Source organism: Paroedura picta, chromosome 14 (assembly GCF_049243985.1).
Source record: "Paroedura picta isolate Pp20150507F chromosome 14, Ppicta_v3.0, whole genome shotgun sequence".
Classification (NCBI taxonomy): Eukaryota; Metazoa; Chordata; class Lepidosauria; order Squamata; family Gekkonidae; genus Paroedura; species Paroedura picta.
The window spans coordinates 40329315-40357248 of record NC_135382.1 but is presented as its reverse complement, the minus strand read 5'-3'; the positions used below and the strand labels follow the sequence as shown (position 1 = coordinate 40357248).

Here is a 27934-nt window from a genome sequence, read left to right as displayed (position 1 = left end):
TGGTGCTGCTTGGCTTAGCAGGGCCAAGAAAGCACCAGCTTGTCGCTCTGGCAACAGCTCTATGGTAGGGCAGGAGCCCTGTGATGTGTGTGCTTGTGCACATTTGTATGCTGGAAATGACAGAAATGTGTAGAGAGTGACGGAAGTCTAATTGAAGTGGCGGAAGTCTCACCCAGTTGGTGTGGCTTCTGCCTGCACACCCAGAACGACCCAAACAAAAGCTGGCCACTCCAAGCGCTAGCTTCTCTTGCCCTCGCGGCAGATTGCTCTGGGAGGAGGAAGGAGCAGGTGTCCAGCAGCACCCTCAGGACTGGCACAGCAAGGCCCTGGGCAGCCCCTGCAGCCCCTTCTCCCCACAACAACCCCCCGGCCTCTGCTGCTGCCAGCCTTTCAGGTTCTGCTGGGCTCCGACTCTTTTCTGCTGCTGAGGCAGACGAAGGCAGCTGCCCGTCTAGCTCCGGCCCCAGGGGGTTGGGGGCATTGTTCTGCATCATCAGGACTAGACATGCCTTGGTGCCACCTCCCACCGTCAGCCAAAGGGAGCTCCTAGCCCTGGGGCAGTCTTGATGGGCACCCTCCCCCTGCCGAAGAACGGAGCCGGGCATGCAACCAAGTGGGTCAGTGGGGAGCTATTCTCCGAGGTCCCTGGTCAGCCCCCATCCCCCCCCCCCCCGTAGCCTGATCCACCCCCTTCTCTTTAAAGGCACCCCATGCTCCCTTGGCCCACTCCTGTCCACCAGAGCCCCCCGCTGGACTGCTTTTCTCTAGGCCACTAGAAGAGGGGGGCAGGGGATGAGAAGACACCCCATGTCCCACAGTACCCTGCAGCATCAGAGAGGTTCCCTTTCAAATGCCATTTTGAACTGGAGGAAGTCTCCAAAGACATTTCAGGGGGGAAGCCTGTACAGCTGCTGGGTGCCAGTAGGGTGTCAAAGATAGCTGTGCAGAGTGGAGCTCTTGGGCAGGACTGGCTGCTGCATTCTCCTCTGCTGTGGAAAGCCAGCTGGTGGTTCCAGGTGACGAGGGGCATTTCCTCCTGGCCTGAGGCTTTAGGGTCCCTTTATGCACCTGTGCTCTGTGCAAGCCCCCTCCATGTTCCTTGCTTGTGGCCGATCAGAGCCTCTCCCGAGCACACTGGTTGGTGCTGGTCAGCAGAGACGCGTGTGCATGCACACAAGGAAGGTTTGATACATGGGCATTTTGGGTTGTCGCCTTCCTGTGCTCTGAGCCACTCAGGGCAAACATTCTGCCCAAGCAGTCATTTAACTCTGCACAGGTCAGCCCCAAAGACTTGTGCAGTGTCCTATACCGGGGGGTGGCGGGGTGGGGAGGGAGGGAGGGACCCACAGCGAAGGGAGTCCAGGCCTGCCAGTTTGCCCTGTTCAGAAGCCAACAAATGAAGGCCCCTTTGGGTGCCGCTCTGAGTGGCAGGGAAGCCCTGCTCTTCCTCTCCACCCCCTTCTGATCACTGCAGCTGGCGGAGACTCCTCAGCTGGGAGCAGCAGAACCCCTTAGCCGGTTTGCTCTGTGGACTCGGGTCCCCCTGGCCCTTCTTCAGCCAGACAGTGTGTATATAGCCGTGTAGATCGAGGACTCTGGCAGGTCCATTCACTCCCCTCTGTTTGTACTCGTGCAACTTGCGTAGACTGTGGGGTGAAAACAGCAGCGGGGTGCGTGGTCTGTAATGTACCAATGTAATTCCTTTTTTTACAATGTGGTTTGTGTACATATTGTTGGGCAGGGCTGGTCCTGCTGCCGCCACTGCTGTGCCGCCACACAACTGTCCTTGAGCTGTGCGACTTCCTGCGGAAAGAGGGAGAGTGAATACAGATGTTATTTTCTACGGTTGCATGTACAGAGAGAAGCGCAGAGATGCTGTTGTCCCTCAAGAGATAATGTTCGTAAATAAATTCTTTTTTAAAAAAAAAAGGAGGTCGTGGCGGTGGTTCTGGATTCTTTCGTTGTGGCTCAGCAACGAGGCGTGGCAGAGAATGTCCCCTTTGTGCCTCCCTCCCAGACTCCCCCACCCCGGGCACCTCAAACAGGCAGGGAGGACCAGGGATTCAGGGAGTGTCCAGGGGGGGCTTTGAACACAGAGTCCCCCAAGCCCATCTCTCTCCCCAGCAAAGCACAAACACTCACCGTTGACAGGCAGGCCAGAGGCCCACTGGTGTCACTCGAAGATGCAGAGGCGGGGCCCGATCCAGCTCTTGTTCAGCCAGGCCTGACTTCACATTTGGTCCGTCTTTCTAGCCCTCCCTTACCCGTGAAAGCAAAACATTATGAAACATTTGTGCAAATCTGCCGTGCTCCCCCTATGTAGTGCGTAGGCCGGGCGTTTTAAAAAAGCTTTTGCTTTAAAAGTTCATAAACTTGAAACAGAGGTTTAAAGGCTCCCAAAGGGGCAGGCCTGATTAGGAGTCTCCTGGCGACTTCTGGGGAGCTTGCCCTCTTCCTCGGGGCCCTGGAGGCTCCCTCCGCAGCCGGTCCCCTCCTTGTTTCCCTTTGACCTCCGCGGGTGCCAGCACTGTGCGGCCATTTGGTGCTCCGGCCTGGCTGCTCCTCGGTGAACCGATTCTTCTCCAGAATGTGGGGCTAAACCGAGTGGGAGGGGAGGTTCTCCTGCTGAGGCTGCTCAATGGCAGTGGCAGATCCTCTTGGGGAATGCCTAGCAAACGAGGGGCCCGCGGTGGGGCACGACTGGCATCGCGTGACCATCGCTGTCGGGAGGGGGATGGTAAGGGGGGTTTAGAGCTCACAGGGGCAGCCACTTGCCAAGGCCAGGCAGGGGGGGGCCGCTCCCTGGGCAGGCACTGCTCTCCTGTGTCCTCCGGCCGGCCGTGGGGGTCCCAGTTCCCAGGCAGAGGAAGGTCCTCCTTTGAGCTGGCTGCCTGAGACCTTTTGGCGGGAGCCACCAAGGTCTGACTCTGCAGCAGCTTTCCCTGCAAGGGCAGCAGCAGCTGTCAAAGGCTTAATTTTTTTTTGGGGGGGGGGTGTTGGGAAAGCCAGTTGCCAGGAAGGGGAGGGCCCTGGCCCAGGCATGTCCAGCACTGGCAGGCCCCAAAGGAGAGGGAGCCTTGATGGTCCCCAGTGAAAACCACAGACGAAACGTTTTGTGTCTTTTAGTCTGACCAACCAACACAACACAACTCCTTGTGCTAGGTCTTGAGTTCCTCAGAACGCATCACCCGGCTAGATGTTAGGGGGGGGGCATCTTTAGAAGATCTCTCTGCCTCCTGTGCAGGAAACCTTGCTGACTTCCAACGTGTTGTGGTTTTTGTTGATCTTTAAAAAAATGCATCCCATGGCTTTTGTTTTCAGCATCAGCAGGAGGCTCCATTCATCAGGTGAAAATTCAAGAACTGTCAAGTCCTGCTAACAGTCAGTTGGCCAGCTTGGATTTCATCTTGCCTGCAAGGCAAGGGCATCTTTGTGGCTCCTCTGCACTCCCGTGTGTGCCCCCACCCGAGGCCACTCCGTAAGGGACGGCGGCAGGTAAGTGCAAGCCCCGTTTCCTCCTTCCGCTTACTCCATGCTTCAGGGTGGAACACGAGCCCCCATCAGCACACTTGTGATGGCCAACAGGACCCGAGGAGGGGGGCTTTGTTTCCGGCTCCTCGTGAGGGTCCTCGTGCGCATGACAGCCTTCCACCACTAGGAGGCGCCAGGAATTCACAGAAGCAAGACCAGCCTCTGCAGAGACTTTCCTCAAACGGAACCAAGTTTGAAGGGGGGGGGGGGCTTTGAAGGCCATCGTGCCCACAAAAGCACATTGCTTGAATGAAACTTGCCTGGTCGTCAAGGTGCTTCTCAATGGTTAAAAAGTGGAGAAAACTGCCCTGGGCCATCACAGCCCCCCCCCATGCCACTAGGGGGGAGGAGAGGGGAGGGGGAGGAGAGTCGCCCCTTGCTCTTTCCCTTTCCCAGCTGGACTGGATGCCTTTTGGGGGCCCTGCCCATCCAGGCCCTGCTGGTGAGAGGGAAGGCCATGTCCCCTCAGGGCTGATTGGGGACAGGGGCCACCCTCAATCCCTTGGGGCATGTGGGGACACAGAAGGGGCCAAGCCCTGTGCCCTCCTCAGGGGATCCCTGCACAATACAAACATAAGCAATTATTTGGGGGGGGGGGGGCTTTCCCATCCGCCAGCAACTGCAGGGGCAGGGAGAGGAGGTCGGGCCAGAAGGAGAGCCGACCAGGGGCCTCTGGCCAGGCACTCGACCCCGGGTGTGCCCGGGAGGGGAGCCAGAGTCATGGGGACCTGCCTCCCCCACGGAAGCACTCTGCAGCCACCTGCCTGGCCAACTCTTGTTTGGGAGGGGTGACCTCCCCTGCCCTGCTCTTCCTGTTTGCGGGGGGGGGGCGGGCAGAGGCTGCCTGGCCCTGCCGGGGCATCCAACCCCTCCCCCCCCTCTTGAGAAACACCGAGCTGGAAGGGAACCCAAGGGGCATCTAGTCCAGCCTCTTGCCAAGTGGCTCTGAAAAGCTGGTGGGGCGGAATCAGGATTTTGAATTAACTGTTTTGAATGTGGCTGTTATTGTCAAGCAAAAACCACTATTCTGAAGAAAGATTTTAAAGCGGGTGGGGGACACGGGGTGAGGTTCTGGAACGACGGGAGGAGTCTGGGCCCCGCCTGGAGTTGGCAACCCTGTGGAATTGCACCCCGGGGCCTGCTTCCTTTCCCGCCCCTCCCGCCGGCCGGGGCGTGGCGCCTGGGCCGGGCCTGCCCCCGAGGAGAGCGGCGGGACGGCACTTGCCCGCCCCTCGACGGCCCGGCCCTCCCCTCCCCTCCCGGCGCGGCGCAGCGCAGCGCAGATGGACTTCGACGGGCGGCTGCTGGCGGCGGCGGGCGGCTTGGGACGGCGCGGCAGACGTCTGGCCGCCGCGTCGGGGCTGCCGGCGGTGCCGCTGGCGCTGGGCGTGGCGGCGGGGCTCCTGCTGACCGCCACGCCGCTGCACCGCTGCCGGCCGGACCCGGCCCTGCTGCCCGCCGCGCTGCGCAACGCCTCGGCCGCCCGCCTGCTCCACGCCGCCGTCCCGCGCGGCCCCGACGGCGCCTGGAGCCCCTGCCTGCTCTTCCGGCCGCCGCCGCCGCCCAACGCCACCGGGCCCTGCACCCGCGGCTGGCACTACGCCCTGCCCGCCGCCGCCGGCCTCCGCGCCACCGCCGCCACCCAGGTGCGCCCCGACGGAGGGCAGGGCAGAGGGCGGCCGCGCCGGGACGGGCCTGGGGACGGGCGGCGGCTCAGCGCTCCGTATCCTCCGCCCCCTGCAGTGGGACCTCGTGTGCGCCAAGCAGTGGCAAGTGCCGCTCGAGCAGACCACCTACCTGCTGGGCTGGATCCTCGGCTACCTGGCCTTCGGCGCCGCTGGCGACAGGTACCGCCCCGCCCCCTCCCTGCCCTTGGCCGCCCCGGAAGGCCCGCGGAGGCAGCCCAGGGTGGCTGCCCCCCCCACTGGAGGCCGTTTTCTTTGGAGCCATGGGGGGGGGTTGCTTATGGCAGAGGGCATGGGTTGGGCGGCCTGAAGTCCGAACCCCTTTCCTGGCCCCCCCTTCCCCACTCACTGCCTTCCTTAGAGTGATGGTCCAGGCCTGCTGGCTTTCCTTCCACCCCCCCTCCAAATCTCCAGGTTCGGCCGGCGGGCTGCCTTCCTCCTCCCCCTGGGCCTGTCCGTCCCGCTGGGCCTTGCTGTGGCGCTGGCCGTGAACTTCGTCATGCTGGCCACCCTGCGGCTGCTCTTTGGGGCCATGCTGGCAGGCGCCGTCCTCTCTCTCTACGTGGCGAGTGAGTGCCCCCTACTCCTTCTCGGGGGACCCTGGCAGGGCAGGGGGGGGAGTCCCGCCCCGCCTTAGAGACCCCAGGGCTTCTGGGGGCTGAGCTTCTGAGGGTCCCGGCTGGGTCCTCCAGACCGCCTGGCACAGGGAGCGGGCCGAGGGAGGGATGGTGGAGTTGCCAGTCCTGAGTTGCCTCCATTTTCTTGGCCCCCCACCTGACACACCCTCCTTGCCTGGGGGGTTTGCTGCCCCCTCCCCCTCCCATCCAGCCCCTCCCTCCTGCTGCTTCCCTCCTTGGTTTTGCCGCTTGCTCTGCTCCCTCCCTCCCCAGGGCTGGAGCTGTGTGACCCTCCCCACCGGCTGGTCGTCACGATGGGGGCCGGTTTCTGCTGGGTGTTTGGTGAGCTGCTCTTGCCAGGGCTGGCCGTGGTCTGCCAGGAATGGCGGGTCCTGCAGGGGGCAGTCTCCCTGGGCCTGGCGCTGCCCATCCTCTGCTGGTGGTAAGTGTGCCCGACCGCTCTCTGCATGGAGCTGCATGTGTCCCCCCGAACCCCCGCAAGGTTTTAGCCTGCCTTCTCAGGGGAGCTGTGCCCAGCCTTGCTGCCCGGCTTCCGGGAGGGATCGTTGAGCCAAATGCTCTTGCTGCCAGTCGGGCACTGCTGGGCCTTCCAGGAAAGAGAGCTGAGAGTCCAGAAGGAGCCAAGAGGCTGGCAGGGAGAACGGGCGGGGGCAGGGGCGGGGGTGGGGATGGCTGGGCTGGGGTGGGGGGAGGGCTTGTGGGCCCAGGAGAAGCGGGCACATTCTGTGCTGGGTGTCGTGGCTTCTCTTGCTCCCACACCTCCTCTTGCGCAAGTCCTCTGGATGCCGGGGGAAGGGGGCGTGGGGCTGCAGCCGGCTGAAGAGCCCTTCCCAGAAGAGAAGGGCTTGACCACAGCGCACTCCAGCCAAGAGGGTTTGTGCAACACTCATCCAGGCGGGCCGAGGCGCTTGGGTGCAACACTCATCCAGGCGGGCCGAGGCGCTTGGGCGTGGATGTGGCCATGGCCCTTCCCCCGCACACAGGGCTGCAAGCCAAGCCTGTTGGGGCACGTGGGAGGGGGCAGGGGGGCAGGCAGAGGCAGCCCCATGCAGTAGCCACAGCTGAACACTGCGGGGGTTGCCCCAGGAGGCTGAGGCTCAGTGGGTTGCGATCTGCAGAAGAACCAGGCTCAGGTGCTGATCCAGCTGAATCAGGAGACGGGAAAGACCGTCCTGTGCCAGAGACCCTGGAGAGCAGAGCCGCTGCCGGGCTGAGTCGACCAGACTGACCCCTCTGTCTGACCACACTTGCCTGCTCTGCCTGCTCTGGGGCCGCTGATGGGCGAACGGTGGCCTGGTCCAGGGAGCTGCAGACGAGACTTTCCCTCTTCAGTCCTCAGCACCCAGCAGGTGGAGACGGGGCATTCCCCTGCCAGCCTGCCGGCCAGGGAGTCTTGGCTCCTCAAAAGCTGGGGCTCAGAAACTCTTGAACCAAGTTGGACCAACGCAGTGTAATTCTGGGGGAAAGCTTTTGTGGGCGTGCCCAGGTCTTCCTCAACCCTTGCACGCGGGGGTCTCTGTGTGTGTGTGTGGGGGGGGGGGTTAGGAAGGGCCAGAAGTGGGGCTTGTGCAGTGTGAAGTTCACCCTGCTGGCCTCTGGGAAGCAGTGGGGGGAGTTGAGAAGCAACCCCTTCCCCCCACCCCTGCCAGGGCCTCTGCCTGCCCCCCAGCTTCATCCCGGGTGCCCTCTGGGCAGGGACTCCTCCGTTGCCTTTCTCTGCCCAGGTCTCCTTCCCTGTTCCCCGAGTCGGCCCGCTGGCTCCTGGCCACCCGCCAGCTGGAGGAAGCCCGGAGGGCCCTGCGCAGCCTCGCGGAGGGCAATGGCGTCTGCCTGGGGGAGGACTTCTACAGCTCAGAGCACCTCTTGGCAGGTGGGACGGGGGCTGCCCCCAGGGAGTGTGCTGAGATGGGGCCCCTCCCCCGCCTGCTGCCTCGCGCTGGGGTGCCTGGTGTGTGTGTGGGGGGGGTCACGAGGCCTCCGTCCCCCAAGGCTGGAAGGCCAAGCCCAGGCCTGGCGTGGGGGGTGGGGCCCTCGCACCTTCCTTCCAGGTGTGCCTCCCGGGGTCTGCCTGGTGCAGCCGGAGGGCACCTGGGGGAGGAGAGTGGCTTGGGCACAGTGGAGGCTGGCACGGGGCTCCCAACTGGCATGTCCTGTGGGTGACTCTGAGTCAGCGGCTCAGGCTGGCCCCGGCTCCCTGGTTGGCAGAAGCCGAGGAGGGTTGGCCCCGGGAGTGCAGGGCTGGGGCGCAGGGGCAGGTGATGGCCACAGGGCCCCCTCCGTTGCCTGCGGCTGCAGCCCCATCCCTTCCTTCCTTCCTTCCTTCCTTCCTTCCTTCCTTCCTTCCTTCCTTCCTTCCTTCCTTCCTTCCTTCCTTCCTTCCTTCCGCAGAGGAGCAGAGCCTGTCTCAAGAGCAGCCCCAGCGCCAGTTCCACAGCCTCGGGGAGATCTTCTGCACTCGCATCATTGGCAGGAACGGCCTCATCCTGGGCTTCACGGCGTAAGGGCTGGGGGGTGGCGGGGGGGGGGGACAGACCAGGGCATCAGACAGCAGCAGCCTGGTGGTCGCTGGGGCTGTGGCCACAGGCACGGGGGGGGGGGCATTGGCATACTTCCCTTGGGGGGCAGAACTCCTCTACTTGCCACTAGCCCCAGCTGGTGGGTGGTGCAGAATATCTTACGATCCCCCCCTCCCCCCCCTTCAGCTTCATCGGGAGCGGGATCCGGCACTGCTTCACCCGCAACCTGACTCCCTACGCGCCACGCTTCTACCTGCCCTACTTCCTGGGGGCAGGCGGGGAGGCCGTGGCTCTCCTCTTCCTCTGCCTGACTGGGGACCGTTTGGGGCGCCGGCCAGTCCTTCTGCTGAGCACCGTCCTGCTGGGCCTGGCTGCCCTGCTCCTGCTGGCCCTGACGCCGCGTAAGGAGGGGGGCCTGGGGGGCCGGGGGGTGCTGGGGGGCACCTCGAGTCGGGGCGCTTGAGGCGAGTCCAAGGCTGACTCTGCTCTCCTCTAGACCTGACAGCCGGGCTCGTCCTCACCCTCTCCGTCCTCGGCATCCTTGCCTCGCACGCCGTCACGGCCCTCAGCATCTTCTTTGCCAGCGAAGTCCTGCCCACTGTGGTCAGGTGAGACAGCAGCCCTGCAGGGCACCTCCGGGTGAGGCCAGAGGGGCTGGCGCCTGGCAGGGGAATGCTGCCTTATGCCCGGGGAGGGAGGGAGGGAGGGGGCACAGAGCCCGTCACCTGGGGCTGCCCTTCCCGGATCTGCTTGGAGGCCTGTGGGAAGGGCCCTGTGGCTGGTGGGCCGGGAAGAGGTGGGGGTGGGGCATGGTCCTGGCTGCAGAGCTGATTCCTTCCCACCCTCTGCAGGGGTGCTGGGCTGGGCCTCATCCTGGCCGCCAGCACGGTGGGCCTGGCCGCCGCCCCCCTCCTGGCCCTCCACCACAGCCAGGGCTTCTTCCTGCACCACATGGTCTTTGCCTCCTTCGCCATCCTGTCGGTCCTGAGCATCATGCTGCTGCCGGAGACCAGTGGCAGGCCCCTGCCGGACTCCATGCGCGACGGGGAGAGCCAGCGCCGGCCCCCCCTCTTCCGCTCCAGCCGACGGCGCAGGGATCACCTGCCGCTGCTCTCGCCCCGGCCCGGGGACGACGGGGGCTATGACCCCGCCAGCTGTGAGCGCCTGGTCACGGCCACCAGAAAGATGCTGGGGGCTCACGGCCCCTTGGATTCCCTACTTCGGATGGAGCTGCTCTCACAGCCTGCGCCTGAGGAGAAGCCAGCAGGGGGGGTGCAGTGGGTGGACGCCCCCACCCCCAGTGACTGCATGGCCCCCTAGGCCAAGGGGTCAGGCCTGGAGCTGATTGGGGCAGGGAGCTCTCGCAAGCCCCGTGGGGGGGGCCGACCTCCGAACCTTCTTTGGGGTGCCCCTGATGGGAAGGCCCCCTGGCCTGCTTGGGCTCTTCAGGCGTGTCTCCAAGGGGGCCCCATGAAGCCCCTGTCCTGGTGAAGGAGCCAGCCCAGTGGTACCAGCCAGGAGGGCTAATAAAGCACAGCCTCCCTTTGTAGTTCATCCGCTTCTCATGTTTTTATTTCCGGCTGCCACCTTCGCTCCCCCGAGGTTGCAGGCCCCCAGTCTGTGCTTTGGCATTGTCCTTGCCCCTCCCCTCCCCTCTTCTGCCCCTCATCCAGCAGCAGCCGAGCACCACAGCGTGGCATCTTCCATGCCAGCAGGCATTGAGAGACCCAGAAGCATTACCCCCCCCCCAACCCGCTATAGGCTGCCTGGCTAACAGGAACAAGCACACCCCATAGGCCCAGAAATTCCCCCTTTGGGTGGGGCTCCCTGCAGGCCCAACAACTTCACTCCTGTCCCAGTGGCCAAAAGGTGGTGCGCCCTCCCTGCAAGGTTGCTCATGGCCAGAGTCTCCCCCCCCCGCCAACATCATGTGCTTCCCAGTCCAGTTTCTCCCCCCCCCAGCCCTTAGGACCGGAGGCCCTCCCACCTCCCCTTTCTCCCCCCCCCCAGGCTGCCAGCACTTCCTAGTCTTTGTCCTGTCCGCCCTCTCCTGACCCACCTGCAGTCCGTCATTTTGTGCCATTTCTCTCTGTTGTCCAGGACTGCTGCTCTTCCTGCAGTGCAGCCCGGGGGAGGGGGGCTGGTGTCAGGGGCCGGGATTGTGGCAGCCTGTCTCGGGTGGCCGGGGAAGCCTTGGCCTCCTCCGTGGCGGTGCCTGGGAATGCCTCCCCCCCTCCCCCGTGGCTTCTCCTCATTGGCCGTATAGCTCTGCCAGGCGCCGGAAGCGTGGCCCCCACTCGCTGAGGTAGTCATAGTCCTGATCGTCGTCCTCCGAGCTGGAGAGGATGGAGCTGAGGGAGCCGCCCGCAGAGCCGTCCCCCTCGTAGTCGTAGATGAGGGCGGTGTCGTAGGGGGGCACGCCGGGGTCAGCGTCCGCCGCTTCCAGTCCCTGTGGGCAGGAGATGGGGGGGCACCAGTTGGGGGACTGGTCTGCAGCCCTCTCCTGTGGGAGCCCAACCGCCCAGGGGCTCTGTCCAGGGAGCCGGGATTGCAGCCTGAGCCCAGCCTCGAAAGCAGAGCCTGGCTGGAGACTCCCTAGGCGGGAGGAGGGGAGCAGCCTCCCAGCCCCTGCTCCTGCCCCATCTTACCTCATTGATGAAGTCTTCAATGTCCGACGGGCCACTGGGCAGGCGGCGAGGAGGGGGAGGCAAACTGAGGCCGTAGGGATGGTCCTTCCGGAGGGGGGGCTTGAACCGGGGAGAGGGTGGGGGGTACAGCCGGTCGGGGTGGCGGAGCTGGTTGAGGTCGTAGGCATCCTGTGCAAAAGAGACACCTTCCAGCCCTCCAGTGGGGGCTGTGGGGAGGGGGGCTTAGCCAGAAGGGGATGGTGAGGAGCAGGCCCGGAAGCCCTACACAGAAGTCTCCGGGGGGGGGGGGTGTCCATACCTGGTCCTCTTCGCCGCCTCCCTGTTCGTTGTAGTTGAGGATGTTGTCCCGGAAGTCCTCCTGAGAGCCGCCCAGCAGGCTCTTGCGGAAGGCTCTGCGGCGGGAGTGCTCCAGGGCAGCCACCAGCAAGGCCAGCACTGCAGGCGGAAAGAAGGCGTGAAGGGCCCGGCGGGCCTCCTGGGTCACTGCTGCCCCCACCGCTGGCTTTTGCGGGGCCCCCTGTGCAGGGGTCCCCCCCAGTCCCCCTGGGGCCCAGCACCTACTCAGCAAGCAGGATGGAGTCAGCAACGGCGCCTGCCAGGTCACGTAGACCTGATTCCAAACCAGCCGAGACACACTTACACAAGAGTAGGGCAGCGCTGCTCAGGATGACCACCAGGGCGCCAAAGCTGAGGCCAGCCACGGTGCCCACCACTGCTGCCGCCCGGGCCTGGCACGTGCCCTCCTTGCTGCAGGGGCACACGGAGATGTTCAGCAGCTGCTCTCTCTCCCGCGGAGGCTGCCCTGAGTCCGTGAGGAGGAGGGGCAGGATGTGGAGCCCCTCGGCCACCTCTCCCTGGGGCTGCAGCAGGGCGTGGGTGGCTGGAGGGAATGCACAGGGGGGGGGTCAGGGGGGGCAGGCATCCAGCTGGGCAGTAGGAGATCACCCCCCCCCCCAAAATGAGGCAGGTGGGGAGCCCATTTGCGCCCGGCTGGCTCACCGTTGAAGGGGCTGAGGCTCCAGTTGTGGGTCAGGGGGGCCACCCTGGTGCCCAAGCGGAAGTGGAAGGGCCCAGCGTGAGGGTCCAGATCCTGGTCAGTGGCGCTCAGCACCAGGCTGCCCCTTGGCTGGCACAGTTCCCTGGGTCCCAGAAGCAGTTGTGGGGCATGGTCATTGACTTCCAGCACTTCAACAGAGAGGGTCCCCGTGGCCGTGAGGGGGGGGTTTCCTAGAGGGAGGGAGGAGAGGCTGGAGCCGACAGTGCAACCACAAGAGGGATGGACAGGGTCTATTCAGTTGTCGAGTCACGGCAGGAGTATTGTGGGGGGGGGGGGTTGGGGGGGGGTTGGGAGGGGGGATATTAAGTTGCCGAGGGACCAACTGGGGCGTAAAAGGGCTGCAGCAGGGCCTGGCTGCTTGGCCTGGCCTTCCAGTCGGTAGCTACCAGGAAGACTGGCAGTGCCACTTGGGCGGAGTGATGATGCACTGTGGCAGAAACAGCTGGGCCAAAGGCTGGGAAGGGTCTCTGCCCAGTGGAGCTGCTGGCCTTCCCGGGGGCTTCCCTCTGGGTGCCTGTGCCCCCTGCCCTGGGCCAGAACCTCTCTTCCCCTCCCCTCCCCTCCCCTCCCGCTGGTGCAGCCGTCTTACCGTTGTCACAGGCCAAGATCTGGGTGGAGAACCAGCCCTCCGGGAAGGCTGCCCGCGGAGGCACCGAGTGGCGGGTAAGCACCAGGCCGGACTCTGGGTCAACTTGCAGCCAGCTGTCCTTGCCGGAGACCTGCGAGTACCTGAGGGGAGGAGAGAGGGACACTGAGAGAGGCTTGTTCTCCAGTTGGCACACCCCCTGCCCCTGCCCAAAGCCCCCCTAATCCCAGCCATAAGGGGGGGGCGGGTTACTCGGGACAGGTGGGGGAACTCAGGCGTAAATCCAGAGAACAGCATCAGCCCCTCCCGGGAGCATCATGGACCCACTCCTGGCCCCAGGTTCTTCCCCCTCCCTGCTTAGAACAGGACCCTCTTCCCGTTTCAGTGTGCAATGCATTGTGAGACTGAGAAGAGAAGAGCGGGGGGGGGGGGCTCACTGCCCAAAGGTGTCCCAAAGCGGCTTCCAATCACCTTCCCTTCCTTTCCCCAAAACTGACGCCCTGTGGGGCAGGTGGGGCTGAGAGAGCCCTAACAGAACTGCTCTGCAAGAACTGCCTTGAGAGAACTGTGACAAGCCCAAGGTCATCCCGCTGCCCGCATGGGGAGGAAGAGTGGGGAATCGAACTGGGCCCTCCAGACAAGAGGCTGCCCCTCTGCATCACCACGGCAGCAGGAGCTGGCGGGGCCAGGAAGCCGTGGGGCCCCTCCCAGCCAGGCTCACCTGAGCTCCTGTGCTTGGCGGCTGTCAGGGTCGCTTGCCCGGTAGACGGTGATCCTGGTGCCAGCGGGCGCCCCTTCGTCCACCCTCCCCCTCCAGGGATTCTCCAGGAAGAAGGGGGCTTCGTTGGCATCGAGCACATGCACCCGCACGGTGGCCAAAGCCCGGGCAGCCTTGGGGGCCGAGAGCTCCAGGGGATTCTGGTTCTGGACGGAGACGAGCAGCTCGACGTGCTCCTTTTGCTCGTGGTCCAGGGCCTGCGAGGGGAACAGAGGGGGGGGGAGGGAGGGAGGCATTGTTGTCCCTCCGGCAGTGACCTGCTTGGGGTGCTGACTGAGCAGGAGGAGAGCCAGCCGGCAGTACTCCCAAGAGGGAGAGGGGCACAAGGGGGGGGGCGTGGCTCAGAGGAGACCTGCAGAAGGTACCGTTTCAGTCCCCAGCAGTGCCGCCAAAGAAGGGCTAGGCAACGGGAGATGGGAAAAGCCTTCCCTGCCCAGGGCCCCCCAGACTATCCACCCAGAACTGACCCTGAGGGACTGAGGGTCGGATCCAGTGCAAGGGAGCTCCAGGGGAGTTCTGGAGAATTGGTGCTCCCTGCCTGAGAAGTGAAATGCACCCTGCACATGCTCAGAGGCACCTGTTGCTTCTGCCTCACCCCATGCCTGAGCCTGCCAGTGGAGACGGGCTCCAGGGGAAGTCCTCACCTTCGTGAGGGAGACGATGCCTTCGTTGGTGCGGGGGTCCGTCTGGATGGCGAAAGCACCCTCGGGGTCCCCTTCCAGGATGGTGAACTTTGCCAGCCAGTTGGGAGAGCCAGGAAGGTCCTTGTCTCGGGCCGGCAGCCGCCCAATGGGCACGCCCGCCTTGTTCTCTGGGGCCTCCAGGAGAAACTGCCAGAGGTTGGGGGTGGGGGAGGCAGGCTGGGTCATGGGCAGGGCCTGGGTTGGCCCGGCCAGGCTTCATCTGTCCCGGCAGCGGCACAGGGGCCAGTCCCCTTCCAACCGACTCTCTGCCCGGCTGTCTCTCGGGCAAGGGGGGGTGGCAGCGGTGACTTTGCAGCTCCCTCCCCTCCCCGCTGGGGGCCTCCCCCCACCCCACCCCACGGCCTTCCCGGGACAGGCAGGCAGGCCCCCTACCTCCTTGGCAGAGAACTCCGGGGGGTGGTCATTGATGTCCTCGACGTAGATCACTGCGCGGGCTGTGGTGGTGAGCCCCTCCCCAGACATGTCGGCCACTTGGAGGGTCAGGTTGTACACGCCAGCCACCTGCACAGACAGGGCCGGACAGCTGCCAGGAGTGCAGGAAGAAGAGAGGAGCTGACCCCCCCCCTGCACTCCCTGTTCCCTGAGGCCCCCCGGCCACAAGGACCGGTCAAGGCACAGAAAGGGACAGGCAAGACTTGACCCGGGAGTTGCACCTGGCTGCTGAGGCTGGAGCCTGAGTCTCTTAGAAGAGCCTCCAGGAGACATCTTTGCTCATTTCCTCCCTCTCCCCACCCCCGTGGCCGGATGTCCTTTGGGTCCCGTTTGCAGCCATGTCACTGACTGGGTCCCTCTTTGCCCCCCCCCAGGCCAAGGGAAGGGCCGGGTACCTCCCGGTCGAGCTGGACGTGAGCCGTGTGAATCTCGCCGGAGAGCTCGTCCATGGCAAAGACCCCGCGCAGGGCAGGCTCCAAGATGGCGTATCTGAGGGCCGCGTTGTCCGTCTCGGGGTCATCTGCATCGGTCGCTTCAGCCTTCATCACAAAGGTCCCTGAGGAGCGGTGGGGGGATTCAGGGCTCCCTCCAAGAGCCTTTGGGGCAGGCTGCAGAGTGAGCCTAAGGGGGGGGGCTTTGGGGGGTGCGCTAGCAGCACTCCCACCTTCCCAGGCAGAAGGGGACGGCTTGAAGGCCCCTCGGAAGCCCCCAGCCTCTACGAAAAGGACAAGCTCCCCTTTGTCATGCGCACCATCATCATCGGAGGACATTCAAGGGCATAATTAAATGGGGGGGCGGAGGGTGGGAAAGGCGTAAGCCTCCGCCCTCTGGCCCAGGGAAGGGGGCCCGAGGGTCAGGGGTCCACCCTTTTGCCTTCCTTTCCCCTGCCCAGCTGCCCTCGGAGGCCTGGGGGCTGCTTCTGTTGGGCTCCTGCAAGGGCCGCCTGGCCCCAGGAAGGAACTTCGCAAGGGCAGCTCCCTGCGAGGAAGCAGCTGAGGCCCCTCCCCCCTCCCCAAATCCTTCCCAAACACCACCCCCAAAATCTCCAGCAATCTCCCAACCAGGAGTTGGCAACTGAGATTCAGAGCCCTGGCAAGTCTACTCAGGAGCAAGCCACCTTGACCCGACTGCACCGGACTTCAGAGTAAGATGCACATCCTGCACCTACGCAAGCTGCACATGCTCACTGCTGTGGGGGGGGGGGCTGGGGGGGCTGCAGCCCCTATGACTGGCTGGCTGGCTGGCTGCCATGGGAAGTGCCACACCATTGTGCCTCAGTTCCCCCAGGGTTGCAGCCAAGTAGGAGGGCCAGGAGTCAGAGGACCACCGTCCCTGTTCGAAGCACCTGCCGCCCCCCCCCACACACCTGGGGCAGCTCCTTCTGCCACGTGGGCAGAGAACACGTCTTGCCGGAAGAGTGGCCGGTTGTCGTTCTGGTCCATGACCACGATCTCCAAGTCCGTGGGGTCTTCCAGGGTCTCTCCGCCCAGGTCCAGTGCAAAGGCCTTGAGCTGCGGGGGAGGCACATTGTGGGTCTCTGTCCCCTGACCCCTCCTCCTCTGGCTGCAGCCCTTGTGCTCAGGCGGCCTGGCCTGGCCTGGCCTGCCATGAAGGGGGGCTCTGGGGCGGATGGGTCTGTCATGCAGCCACCCCCCAGAATCCTTGGAGGAAGGAATTTCCCCCCTGACCCACCTGTTTGGGGCTCCTGTCCTGGAAGCACCCTCCATACCAAGCCCCTTTGCACGGGGCTTGACCGACTTGCCCCCTTCCCAGCACCTCCATCCTCCTCTTTGCCGAGAACCTTTCTCCCTGGGGAGGGCTTCAGTGTGGCCCCCCCCTTTCCTGTCAATGGGTCTACGTGGACATCTTATGCCCAGCTGGGGGGGGAACACTGGGGAGAGTGGCCTTTCCTTGTGGCAGCTTCCAGCCATGGGAAGGAAGTCCCTCAAAAGCCCTCCCGGACACGACCTGTGACCTTTGAGCCTGGCTGCTCTTTCCGCGGCCTCGTCCAGCTCAAGGGCTTTGGGGAGCCCGGCCCTGCAGCCTGCCAGGACAGGGCCTGTGTTCCCAAAGCTTCCGGCCAAGCCCTTCGGCTCAAATTCCAGCCCGGTGGCCCTTACCCGGAAGTGGTCGTTCTTTTCCCGGTCCAGCATGGTGTTGAGGTAGACCTTCCCGGTGAGCTTATCGATGGAGAAGACCCCGCGGGGCTCTTCATCCACGCCGGGCCCCCGGATGCTGTAGAGGACCCCTCCGGGATGCTGCTTGTCGGATCTGATCTGCAAAGGAAGGCCAGTCTTGCAAGGCGGCCTGCCCTGGCAGCTCCCTGAGGCATTGCTGGGATGTCATGCCACGCTCCTTGGTCCAGGCACAATAGGGATGCCCCCCCAAGCCTGCCCCAGGTGCGGCTGGCCCTGGAATGTGTGGGCCCCGAGGGGGGACGGGACTCATGGGTGGTGCAGCACTGGCACATGCCAACAAGAGCTGCCCCTGCAGGGCTGATGCTCCGCTGCCTTCATGCCGCCCCCTTCCCAACGGGGGAGCTGCTGGGCGAGGTGTAGGCAGGGTGTGCCTTGGCATAGAGGGCGGCAGATTCCGGCTGGTGGGGGGGGGATGACAATGACCCTGTGCAGGATCTGGAAATACGAGTGGGAGATCAAGAAGCCAGTGGGCACGTGGCATGGCATCTTGGCCTTGGAAGCCAAAGGCCCAGTCCTCTGTGGGCAACAGCTCAGAGCTAGAAGCAGAGAGCTGCACTGACAGCCCCCCCCCCCGTGACCCTCAGCTGCAGGACATCACTGCTGGAAGGACGCCTGCCGTGGCTCACCCAGGGCCATACCTGCACCAAAAGATGCGGGATCCGCTTGTGGTTCTCGGACACGCTGATGGGAGGGATCACCCATGCCCGCTTAACCCTTCCCGTTCCAGACGTCTGCCGCCTGAGGTGCAGGACTGGGGCCTCCGCCGAGCAGCTGATGTCCTGCCAAGAGAAGAAACCGCCTGAGTACCGCCCACTCTGTGCCTGCGGACCGGACTCTGGACATCCGCTCCTTTGCCCAGCCAGCCAGCAGCTTCTGAGACACCCGTCTCCCGATTGGCTAGAGGACAGCCTCCCAGCCCCCTAAACTCTTTGTCGTCGTCCCAGTGAGAGTGGCTGGGCCCTGGGCCCTGTGGCAGGTCTGGCTGGAGCCCTGGCTGCCTCCCCCCCCCCACAAGTGGGAAATCCCCAGGGAGCTCAGTGGGCTGCCACACTATGGAGTCCCCCCTCCCAAGCAGCCTTTTCTCCAGAGGAGCTGACCTCTGTCACTTGGGGATCAGCTCTGATTCCAGGAGATCTCCAGGCCGTGCCTGGAGGCTGGAAACCCTCTCCCACCCCCACTCATGGTCTCACGTGCTGTGCAGGCAAGGTCCACCCACCTGCCTCCTGCTGCGGAACGCGCTCTGCCTCCTGGAGGACCAGGCAGGGGTCTCCCCAAAACGCTGCCCCTTCAACACACAGACCACATCACCCCCCACCATGCCAGCTGCCACCCAAGTCTGTGTCCATTGTGGCATTCCCTCGGCCCCCTCTGGCTGCTCACCCCGTGGCGATGCCTCTGACTCCCCCCCCCCCCGTGGACCCTCACTTCTCCAGGGAGGCCGCTGGGCCAGGGGCCGAGGCTGCCTCTGTGGCCCTTCCCTCCTGGGCCCACGAAGGCTGAGAGTGGGCAATGCCTCCCGGGCAACACCAGACGCCTTTGTGGCCGCAGCAGCTGTCGATGGCTGGGCGTGGGGGGGGGGGTGCAGGGGAAATGGTGGGAAAGGGCATCCTGCCTTCATTCCCCCCCCCCAAAGAACCCATGGAGGAGGAGGGGGGCACAGAGCCCAGGATCTCCTCCTGACATGGGAGGCTCAAGGCACACGGGCGCCAGCCGGGGCTGCCAGTTGGAGGGAGTCTTGTCTCCACTGGCACAAGAGACCCCTCAGCCCCCCCCCCTCCAGCCCAGCTCGGATGCGGAGATCGCTGGACCCTGGCCGCTATAAAAAGAAAGGCCACTGTGGGGCCGGAATGTCTTTCTCCCCTTCCCCCCGCAACAGCTGCATGGAGGCTGTGGGACTGCTGGCCCCTTTGTTCTCCCCAGCCCCCCATCCCAGCCCTGCTTCTGGCACCGGCCTGGCCAGGCGGTCCGGCCTCGGAGCTTCCAGGCAGGGCCAGGCTGTTTCTCGGGGCGGGGCGGGGGGGGCGATGCCCACCCACTGCTGCTGCTCTTCCTGGGATCCCTTCTGAGGCCGAGCTGGCTCCCCAGCTCTCTCTCCTGCAGGCCTCACCCTTCCTGGCCAAGAGGCCACGGAGCCCCACAAAACCAAGCAGCCGTCCAGGGGCAGCCGAAATCCAACCCCCCCCCCCCCCCGGTCTCAGCTCAAACGTTGAGAGTCTCTGTGGATCTTTGGTCCTGGCCGGAGAAGGCCAGAATCACTGGGACGGAGGGATGGACCCCGTCCAGGAAGCCCCCCGGGCCCTTGGGGCACGGCCTGAGCATGCTCTTGACCAGAGGCCGTTTGGGAGGGCGCTGGGGGGCATTCCTCTCACCCCCCTGTCTGTCTGTCCATCCTCCTATTCAAGGCAGCTTCCATTCTGCTTAACAGTTTTCCAGTTCCAATCAGAAGTAAGTAAAACAGGAAAGCCCAGACCTCCCCCCCCCCTGAAAGATGCCTGCCAGTCCACCCCCCTCCCCATTCCCTGGCAACCCAGTTTGCTCAGCCTGAGCTTGGGGGAGCCACGGTGGTCCAGGCTTAAGCTGCCGCTGGACATCTGTTTTCTTTGGCCAGCCCCTGAGAACCCTCCCGGGAGCTCCAGCCTGCAGCTGTCCCCAGGGACCCCCCCCCCTTATTGACAGCAGATTCCCCGGGAGCCAGCAGAGCTCAGTGGGAGAGAGAGACTGTGACCCCCCCCCCGCCCCTCGCACCCTGAAATGGAACCCGGCCCAGCCTTGGATTCCACAGCAGCAGGTGGTCCAACGCGGAGGATCCCCACAAGTGCTCCCTGCCCCCCAGGAGGCAGATCTCTCCTTGTTCCGCTCACACCAACCCAAAGCCCCCTTCCCTCCCCCCGTGGGTTGGCAAAGCCCTCTGGAGGCACCTCTGCTGCAGCGGGGTGGGGGAGAGGCATGTGGCTGCTGGGAAGCAAGGGGTGCAGAAGGGCCCTCTCCCCCTCACCCACCATGACCCTGGCATTGCAAAAGCCTCCCCCCCCCTCCCCGGCCAGAGCCCTGGAGAATTGATGCGGCTGCCTTGAGTTGAATGGGCCTCTTGGTCCTTCAAGGTCTGCACTGACTAAAAAGACCCCCCCCCCCCGCCCTGCCCCGCTCTCCAGGGTCTCAGCTACAGTTGCCAGCTCCAGGCCGGGAATCCCTGGAGATCTGGGGGATGGAGCTTGAGGGGGAGGGGTGTGGAGGGGAGAGCGGGGATCATGCCCCAGCCTCCCCCCCCAAAAGCAGCCGTTACCTCCAAGCAAGCTGACCTGTCACCTGGAGGGCAGTTCTTATAGTGGGAGATTTCCAGGCCCCACCTGGAGGCTGGCAACCCTTTCTCGTCACCTGCCGCCTGGTCCTTGTTGCTGGAGATGCCAGAGATCGAGCCTGGATGCCAAGCAGAGGCTCTGCCCCTGAGTCCCACCCCCTCCCCCAGCAGCCTTCTACGGGATCAGGCCCATGGGATCCCGGCCTCCCCTGCCCATCTCTCACGGCAGAAGGGAAAGTAGCCAGGGCACACGGGAAGGCGCCCTCTGCTGAGACCGACGACCTCCGGTTTATTGAGGTCAGCACCTCCAGGGGCTCCCACGAAGGCCTTTCCGACCCCCCTGATACCTGGTGTTGCCACCGGGGACTGAACCCAGGACCATCTGCATGCCAAGCAGAGGCTTTTCCACCGGCCCACAGTCATGAAGACCCATGCCTCAAAGATAGAAATCCCTCTGAACAGCATGGCAGGTGAGATGCCCCACAAAACTCTGGAAGGATATTTGGGGAGGGGAAAAGGCGAGGGCCTGGGCCGCTGGGATCCCGTCCCTTGCGGAGGCAGCGTCTGCCGGTGCTCTGCAGAAAGGAGAAGGCGCCCCGGCCCCCACCTGTAGGGCCTGCTCCCCCTCCCCCTTACCTGTGCCCACAGCAGGGCCAGGAGCAAAGCGGCCAGAGCGGAGGGGGGGGCCATGCTGGCCGGCCGGCCGTGTGCCATGGTGCCCTGGGCAGGTCTCTGAGCTGCACAGCCTCGGTGCCCTCGTTCCCCCGCACCAACTGCCTCTGCTGCCTCGGACGCGCTCAAGTCCCGAGGCCGGCCCTGACGGACAGCACATGTGTTGGGGCCGGGCTGGGAGAGGAACGCCGGATGGGGGGTGGCCAAGAAGCCGCGAGGCCTGCTGAGCTCCCCTACCCACACAGCCCCTGGGAAAGGAGGACGGCGTGCACAGACTTAACGCTTGCGTGGCCAGCTCCCAGAGCATGACCCCCACCCCGCCCTGCCCTGCCATTTCTGGTGCCCCCCCCTCTGGGCCAAAGCACCTCCTCCAGGAAGTGTGTGTCTCTGTGTCTGTGGAGGGGGGGGGTCCTCTCCATTCTGCCTAAGGCTGATTTGTGAGGGGCGCCTGGGACCAGTGGGGCCTAGGGGGGAGAGGGCTCCAGCAGCCTTCCGACAGGTCCCTTTTCTCCAGGGGAACTGACCTCTGCCCCTGGGAATCAGTTATAATTCCAGGAGGTCTCCAGGCACCACCTGGAGGTTGGCACCCCTGTTTCTGCCTCTGTGCTCTGTGGGTCCCTCGTTCTCAGGGGGCCTAACCATGGCAGACCGGCTTCACCTCTGAGACCGTGGCCACGTCCAGTCCCCTTGGACAGAGCCCCCAGCTGACCGGGACAGGCCTTGGCCCGGGGGCCCTTGGTGCTGAGCACCTCTTGGGCTCATATCAGAACCCTCCCCAACCGACGTCTGCCTCTCTGACTCTGCAGTGCCCGACTGGGATGGGCCAGCCGGAGATGGGGTGGGCCTGGCTGGGGAGGGGGTCTGGTCCCCCTTGCAGAGTCTCCCTCCCTCCTTGCAGCCCACTGGCCTGTCAGCTGGGATGCCTGGGCACAGCTGCAGGCAGGAATCCGCCACTCGCAAGGAGGAGGGATCTCCCCCAGGGTGCCCAAAAGGGGGGGGGGCAGGCAGGATTCATCCAGGTCCGTTGCCTGAAGGGGGGTCCTCAAGAGGTCTCCTACCCCCCTCGCTGCACCATGAGTGCCCCCCCCCAGCAGGAACTGTGTTTTTTGTGCTGGCAGCTGAGTCCTGCCTCTGGGGCCTCCGAGTCCTGCTTTGCTCTGGGCCCCTCTGGTCGCTCCCCCTGGCCCAGAGTGGAGACACCCTTTTGCACCCCAGAAGGATGTTAAATATGGCTTGCTCTTTCATCCCAAACAAGCCTTCCCTTCTCAGCCACTGTTCTGCAGGCAGCTTTTCCGTGCTCAAAGTGAGCTAGGATCCGCACTCAGTGCTTTACTGTCTCCCCAGATTGTGGCCCATGGGCATGTTCCCTCTGATATGTCTACTTAGAAGTAAATAAGTCCGTTTCTTTCAGAGAAGGCCCGCCTGTCCTTTTAAGTGTTGGTCACGGCTTCTTTTGTTTCAGGGCAACAGCTGTGAGCACCGCTGGTTCTCCACGCTTAATTCATTACTCCCTTTTCATTCCCCGCGACCCGAACCAATTCCTTTGGGGGGGGGGGGAGAGGAGACATTATCTGCCACTTTCACCTTGGCAGCCAAAGTGCCTCTGTGTTAATTTTTGTTTATTATTTTTTCTGGACTGTAATTTTTTCATTGTCTAATTAGGAAAATAAAATATAAAACTAACCAACAATTGTGTTTTGCTACAAAGAGAAAAGCAGTGATCAAAGCTTTGAACTCCCCAAAAGAACAGAGAACTGATTAAAGATACCTTCAAGAATGCCTGGTGAGCAATCAGGAAAGAATTGGTCGGAAAAGCTATGAGGGAGGGAAGGTAGAGGGGGTGGGGGTGGGGGTGGGTTTCTTCCTCCCCTCTGCTGGGCTCAGCCCTCCCCCACCTGGGCTACAGCTGGCCCTGGAGGTGGGCGCCGTTTCCCCATTCTGAGCCCCAGCAGAGGCCTTTTGGGGAGGCTGTGCCAGGGCAGAGGATCAATTGCCCTTCCCAGACAGATCTGTGGTGTGCACACCTGGGTTGGGCTGGACTGGATGGCCCTTGGTGCTCTCTTCCAGCTCTCTGTGTGATTCTGTGATGCTGATTCTAAGTTGTAACTGGTAGGTGGAAGGACTGAGGCATCAAACTCTAAGCACAGAGCACTCACGCTTTCGGTTATGTTAAAGGCTCTGGACAAAGCAGGACAATGTTTCACCATCCTAAATCTTGCCACTGAAGTGTAGGAAAAGGCCCTGGCCCCAGCCTGGCGGAACACTCTGCCCAATGGGTCCTGTGGGGCTCGCAAGGCGGAGCTCTTCCGCCAGGCCTCCGGCCGAGGCCAGTAAGAGCGGCCTGCTGAACTTCAAGGGCTCCCTGCCTCCAATTGGCGCCTGCCGAGCGGATCCCGAGGGAAATGACCTCCTGCCCTCCCCACCCACCGGAGAGGACTGATGGGCAGTCTTATTGGAAACATTGGCGGAATTTTATGTCATTTAAAATTGTTTTCACATACGTGGTTTTAAAATGTTGTAATCCATCTGAGACAAGGTGGAAGTTAATTTCAGCAGTAAGAATCATCCCAGCTACAAAGTGGACACCTCCCAACGAAGGGGGGGGGGGGAGACAAGCAAGTGGCTTCTTCTCCTGGTGCCAGAAGATCCCGCGCCCTCAGGGGCGAGGGAGGACAGAGTCTCGGCAGGGCACACCTGGCATCTTGCCGGACAAGCTCAGCCGCTCCTTCCTTCTCTGCTCTCCGCATCTTTAAAATCCCAGGAAGGGTCTTCTAAAGCCGAAATGCTCTCCTGTGGCCAGCAGGTGGCACCCAAGAAGCGGCCAAGGCGGCCCGGGCGAGACTGCGCTCCCTTTGGCGGGGGCTGCGCGGGTCGCCGGCGGGAAGACGGTCAGCGGCGCCGCGCAGGTACGACCTGCCCTTTGATCTTCTGGCAGGTGCGCCCCCCTCCCCCCCCCACCCGCACGGAGACTGCGGGGCTCAATTGCGTTTCAGAACCCATCCTGCAAGCTTTCAGTGGCCTCGACGCATTTGCAAAATGTCTCCCCGCAATCCAGAACTGTCTAAAGAAAGCCGCGGCCATGGCTGGAACGCTGACCTTTTCATTCGGAGACGGCACTTTAATTGTTGCACGGAGACCCAGCCTGGCCTAGATGCCAAGGGGAGGGGGAGGGGAGGGGAAGGCAGACCGCCTGCTGTTGGCCGGGGCACCAAGGCACAGAGCGGCGGGGGGAGGGTACCCAGCTGGCCAAAGTCCTCCCTTTGGGGACCAGTGTCCTGGGGTGCGACCATCTTGTCTTGAAAGGGGTCAGCCCAGAGCTGTGTGTGTAGGACTAAATCTTTTTGCCCCTCAAGCCCAGGCAGCTCCAGGTGCTCTTGGGGAAGGCAAAGGAAGCCAGTGTTTTGGGGGGATTCAAAATCAAGGTGTGGGAGGGGGGTAGGAGGGGCGTTGGGGGATTCAAGGCCCCCCTCGGGGTGGGTGGGAAACGGAGCAAAGGACTCCTCCAGCATCTTGTTGCGGCAAAGAACTCCGTTCATGCTCTGAAGAACCTGCTTCAGCCCTGGTATCTAATGAAGGGATTGTTGACTCTTTAAGGACGTATCTCCCAAACTGATTTAGTTCCATGCTGTTGCTTTTCATTCTGGAATCCTGTGCATCAAGCTCTTGTGTGTGTGTGTGTGTGCAAGTCCCATGTGTTTGTTCTGCCCTTGACCCAGCCTTCCGTGCAAGGGGGAGGGGTGCAGGCGTGTGCATTTGAGGCGGGGAGTAGGCGGGAGGGACGCTCACGGAGGGCCGTGGCCATGAATTGGGCTGTGAGGCCCCTGGCTGTGTGGCGGCTGCCACATCTCATGCCGTCAAGAGGCCCCGCTGATCCGTGCCAGGGTGGCTAGTGGCGATGCTGCCTTGTCAGCCCACATATGCCCATCGCCTGTGATTGGAGAGTGATGTGCCACGGAGCAGACACGGTGCCAAGTGAGCAGGAAGCAGAGGGGGGAGGGGGCTCCCCTTCACGTGGAGGGCTCAGAGGCCCCCACAGCCTGTCCCAGGCCCCATTGCTGGGGCAGCCAGTCCCCGCCATGCCAGCCAGCCAGCCAAGCTGCAGCAGAGGGAGCTTCCCTTCGCTGTTGCAGTGGAGTCATCACAGGGACAGATCTTCCCTGGATGGGGACAGGAGCGCCTCTGCAGGGCTGCTGTTGCTCCCGGTGGCCTCTGGCCGAAAGAGCCCCCCCCCGATCCGTCAGCTCCCGTCTGACCCTAATGCGCCATGGCAGGAGGGCAGCGAGCAGATGTTCCCTGCCACTGGCACCCAGGAACTTGGGCGAAGTGGGTCAGGCCGGGCTCGGCGGCTGGGAGACGGAGGGGAGATCATGTCACATTGTCTTTGACAAAGGAAGAAGAGGGGCGTGCACAGCCCCCAAGGGGGGGGGTGAGCACAAGTGGCACGTCTTCTGCCAGCCTCTGGCGGCCTCCGTTGTGCCGACCCTTCGGGCCTGTGGCGAGAAGTGGCAGCAGCGATAGATTAGGTGGCAGGCCAGCTCAGTGGACACCAGGCAGCAAGACACGAAGTCTCTGCCTTTTAAAATGGACTTAATTCCCTTTTGCAAACTTCTCGATGGTGCCAAGTGTTGGCCAGCCATGTGGTCCCGGGAAGGGCACCCTTACGGACAGCCTGCCAAGGAGGAGCTGCTGGGCCCCTGCCCCCCCCCAGCCCATCTTCAGGAGGCTTTTTATCGGGGGCTGCATTTGACTGACTGAACTTTTATTTAAACTGGGGTCTTTTATGCGGGTTTTATCATTGTGGTCCTGGTGAGACTGCAGGTTGCCTTCAGTTCTGAAAAGTCAGAAGTGGCCAAAAATGTCCCAAAGAAATAAAGCAGCGATTGGCCACACCCAAAGGTGGGGGCTGCTCCACTCTTCCCTTCCCAACTGGGGGTGGCATCAAGGTGGGTCGCCGTGTCCATCTGCCAGTAGCAGCACCCAGCCCGAGAGTCCGCTCTTGGGAAGCAGCTGCCAGCAAGCTCCCCCTGAAGTTTGGTTGCGGGACAGGGTTGCAGGGGGAGGGGGCTGTTGGGGTAGGTTTTGCCGGAAAACCAAAGGGGGAGAACCGGTGCTGCACATGACCGGCCACCCAGGCAGGTCTCTGCTCCAGAAGGGAGGGGAGGGCCAGGGCAGGTGGAGGATGAGGGAGCAGCCGGGGGGGGGGGCAGAAGCCACAGCAAAAGCATTCAAGATGACCAGACAGACCGGAGCAGAAACTTTGGGGCACTAAAGCCCATTGCAGGAAGGACGTGTTCGTTTCAGCTGGCACTCGGGTATGGGCCCTGTGGGTGTAAACTGTGGGGTCAAACAGCAATGCAAGAAAGAGGTGCAAATGTCCCCTGCCCCCTTGGCAATGCCTCCCCAATGCCACTTGGGAAGAAGCTATGTCAGGCCGAGGCCAGACAGTTCCCAGGCCCCACGGCGGACCCCCTGCCCTGCAGACCACCGGAAGGAAGCATTTTGCCAGGGCAAAGGATTGTGGGACAGCCGTGCCCCTTCCATGCATCCCAGGGGCCAGACAAGGGGAAGCAGATGCAATCTCCACTGCGCAAAGCTCCCAAGTGGCCTTCAGGATCTCCCCCTCTTCGCCACCACTGCAGGGTCGTGGTTACAGTTTCAGAGGAGAGTGTGGGAGATGAGAGTTCAGATCCCTGCTCTGCCACAAAGCAGTCGCTCTTTGTTAGCCTGGCCCACCTTACAGGGCTTGTGTGAAGATAAGATGGGAGGGGACCTTGAGGAAGGGAGGGATAAACGTGAGACCGACTTATAGTTTGCTGGGGGGCCAGCCAGTTCCTCTGGGCACCTAGGCCATCTCTAGCAGGGGCACGTATTGGTGGCTGGCACCCCCCCCCCCCAGGCAGAGTGCAGCCTAGGGAGGAAGCGAGTGCACCCCCACCCCCTGGAAGCACATTTGTGAGTGTGTACACACACACACACACACACACACACACAGGATGAGACCCTCCGCTCTTGGCACACAACAGCTCTGCCACGGAATGCTGGAGCAGCAGTAGCAATAAAGGCAGCCGAGCCTACAATTTTATATGGCAATAAAAGATAATGTCAGCCATAAAGATCCGGGCAGCTCCATCGCTGGGGGGGGAGGGGGGGACCGGCTTCCCTTCCACGCCTGGGCAGAGAAGCGGTGGCAGCAGCTGGAAGGAAGGGCCGAAGGGGGCGTGGGGAGGGGGGGGGAGTAAGAGAGCATTTCCCAACCTCCTGAATGGGCAGAGGGGCGGAGGGGATCATCACACCCACCCACTCACCAGCCAGCTGCCCATCGGTGCTGAGGATCCGGGGCCCAAGACACTGAGCGCCAGGCGGGGCCGTCGACTTCTCCCCCCCCCCCCGTTGCAGAGCCAAGCCCCCCACCCATGTGAAGAGCCTCTCTTTCAGAGGCCAAACTGCTCTGGGCCTGGCAAGGAGGAAGTGAGAAAAGTTAAGTGTCCCAAGTTGCTCCTGTGCAATTTGAGCTGATCCTCTCTGCCCCCCCCCCCAATACTCTCACTTCCCTTTGTCCGGGGCCAGGTTCCCCCCTGTGAGTTGTGGGCAGAAAGGCCTGTCAGATTCATGATTGCACATGAGCACTTCTGTCACATGAGAGCTGCGCAGAGCGGGACCCAGCCACAGCAGAGGCACCGAATTTCTTGAAGGAGGCAAAGAAGACGCAAGGAGCATCGCTAGGAGGTCCTTGGGGGGGACGTGTGTCAGAAGTGCCCAAAGCACGGTGCATTTCAGTGAGGTTGCCTGACTCAAGAGTAGCCAGAACCCCACAAGCCAAGCTAGAGCCAGTGCTCCAAGCTACGGGTCATTCCTCCCTTGGCACATGGTGGACGCATGGAGTTGGCATCTCCTGGACGTGTGCGTCAGGCAGTGGGATTGGGGCTGAGGGGGCCCAGTCCTGCCCTCCTTCCTTCAGGGCAGCTCCCCTGGCAGAAACGGGGTGTGTGTGTGTGGGTTGGGGGGGGCTGATTCTGTCTGTCCTATCAGCCCTGGAGAACCCGGAAGGAGGGCCCAGGGAAGGGAAGATGAGACAGCCGGTTGTTCCTCCTGCATTTGGAAGCGGGCAGCAAAGGTGACCTGGAAAAGCCCCGCCCACCTCTTTCCTTGGTGTAATGAGAGGATGACAACCACTGAAGACGCCCCTGCAGC

At 63.2% G+C, this 27934-nt stretch overlaps 2 protein-coding genes across 4 annotated transcripts; one reads left to right on the top strand and one right to left on the bottom strand.

Moving 5' to 3' along the window:
* The first annotated feature begins 4600 nt into the window (after positions 1-4600).
* SLC22A31 (solute carrier family 22 member 31) lies at positions 4601-9924 on the top strand. The gene is made up of 9 exons (XM_077310433.1): positions 4601-5177; positions 5275-5378; positions 5631-5785; positions 6107-6275; positions 7579-7724; positions 8243-8351; positions 8557-8771; positions 8867-8978; positions 9222-9924. The coding sequence occupies exons 1-9, from the start codon at positions 4815-4817 to the stop codon at positions 9688-9690; spliced, it is 1842 nt and encodes a 613-aa protein (XP_077166548.1). The 5' UTR covers positions 4601-4814; the 3' UTR covers positions 9691-9924.
* Positions 9925-10350: 426 nt separating this feature from the next.
* On the bottom strand, positions 10351-27108 carry CDH15 (cadherin 15). 3 transcript variants are annotated; one of them, XM_077310216.1, is made up of 14 exons: positions 27049-27108; positions 17412-17552; positions 16696-16851; positions 15942-16086; positions 14971-15131; positions 14516-14644; positions 14084-14269; positions 13383-13636; positions 12665-12804; positions 12018-12245; positions 11659-11898; positions 11317-11453; positions 11019-11186; positions 10351-10819 (listed from the first exon to the last, which is right to left on the bottom strand). In XM_077310216.1, the coding sequence occupies exons 1-14, from the start codon at positions 27061-27063 to the stop codon at positions 10622-10624; spliced, it is 2298 nt and encodes a 765-aa protein (XP_077166331.1). In that variant the 5' UTR covers positions 27064-27108; the 3' UTR covers positions 10351-10621. The 3 variants fall into 3 exon arrangements, with proteins under 3 accessions (XP_077166331.1, XP_077166330.1, XP_077166332.1); XM_077310215.1 differs by lacking the exon at positions 27049-27108 and adding an exon at positions 20708-20912; XM_077310217.1 differs by lacking the exon at positions 27049-27108 and having other exon boundaries at positions 16696-16846.
* Positions 27109-27934: the final 826 nt, after the last annotated feature.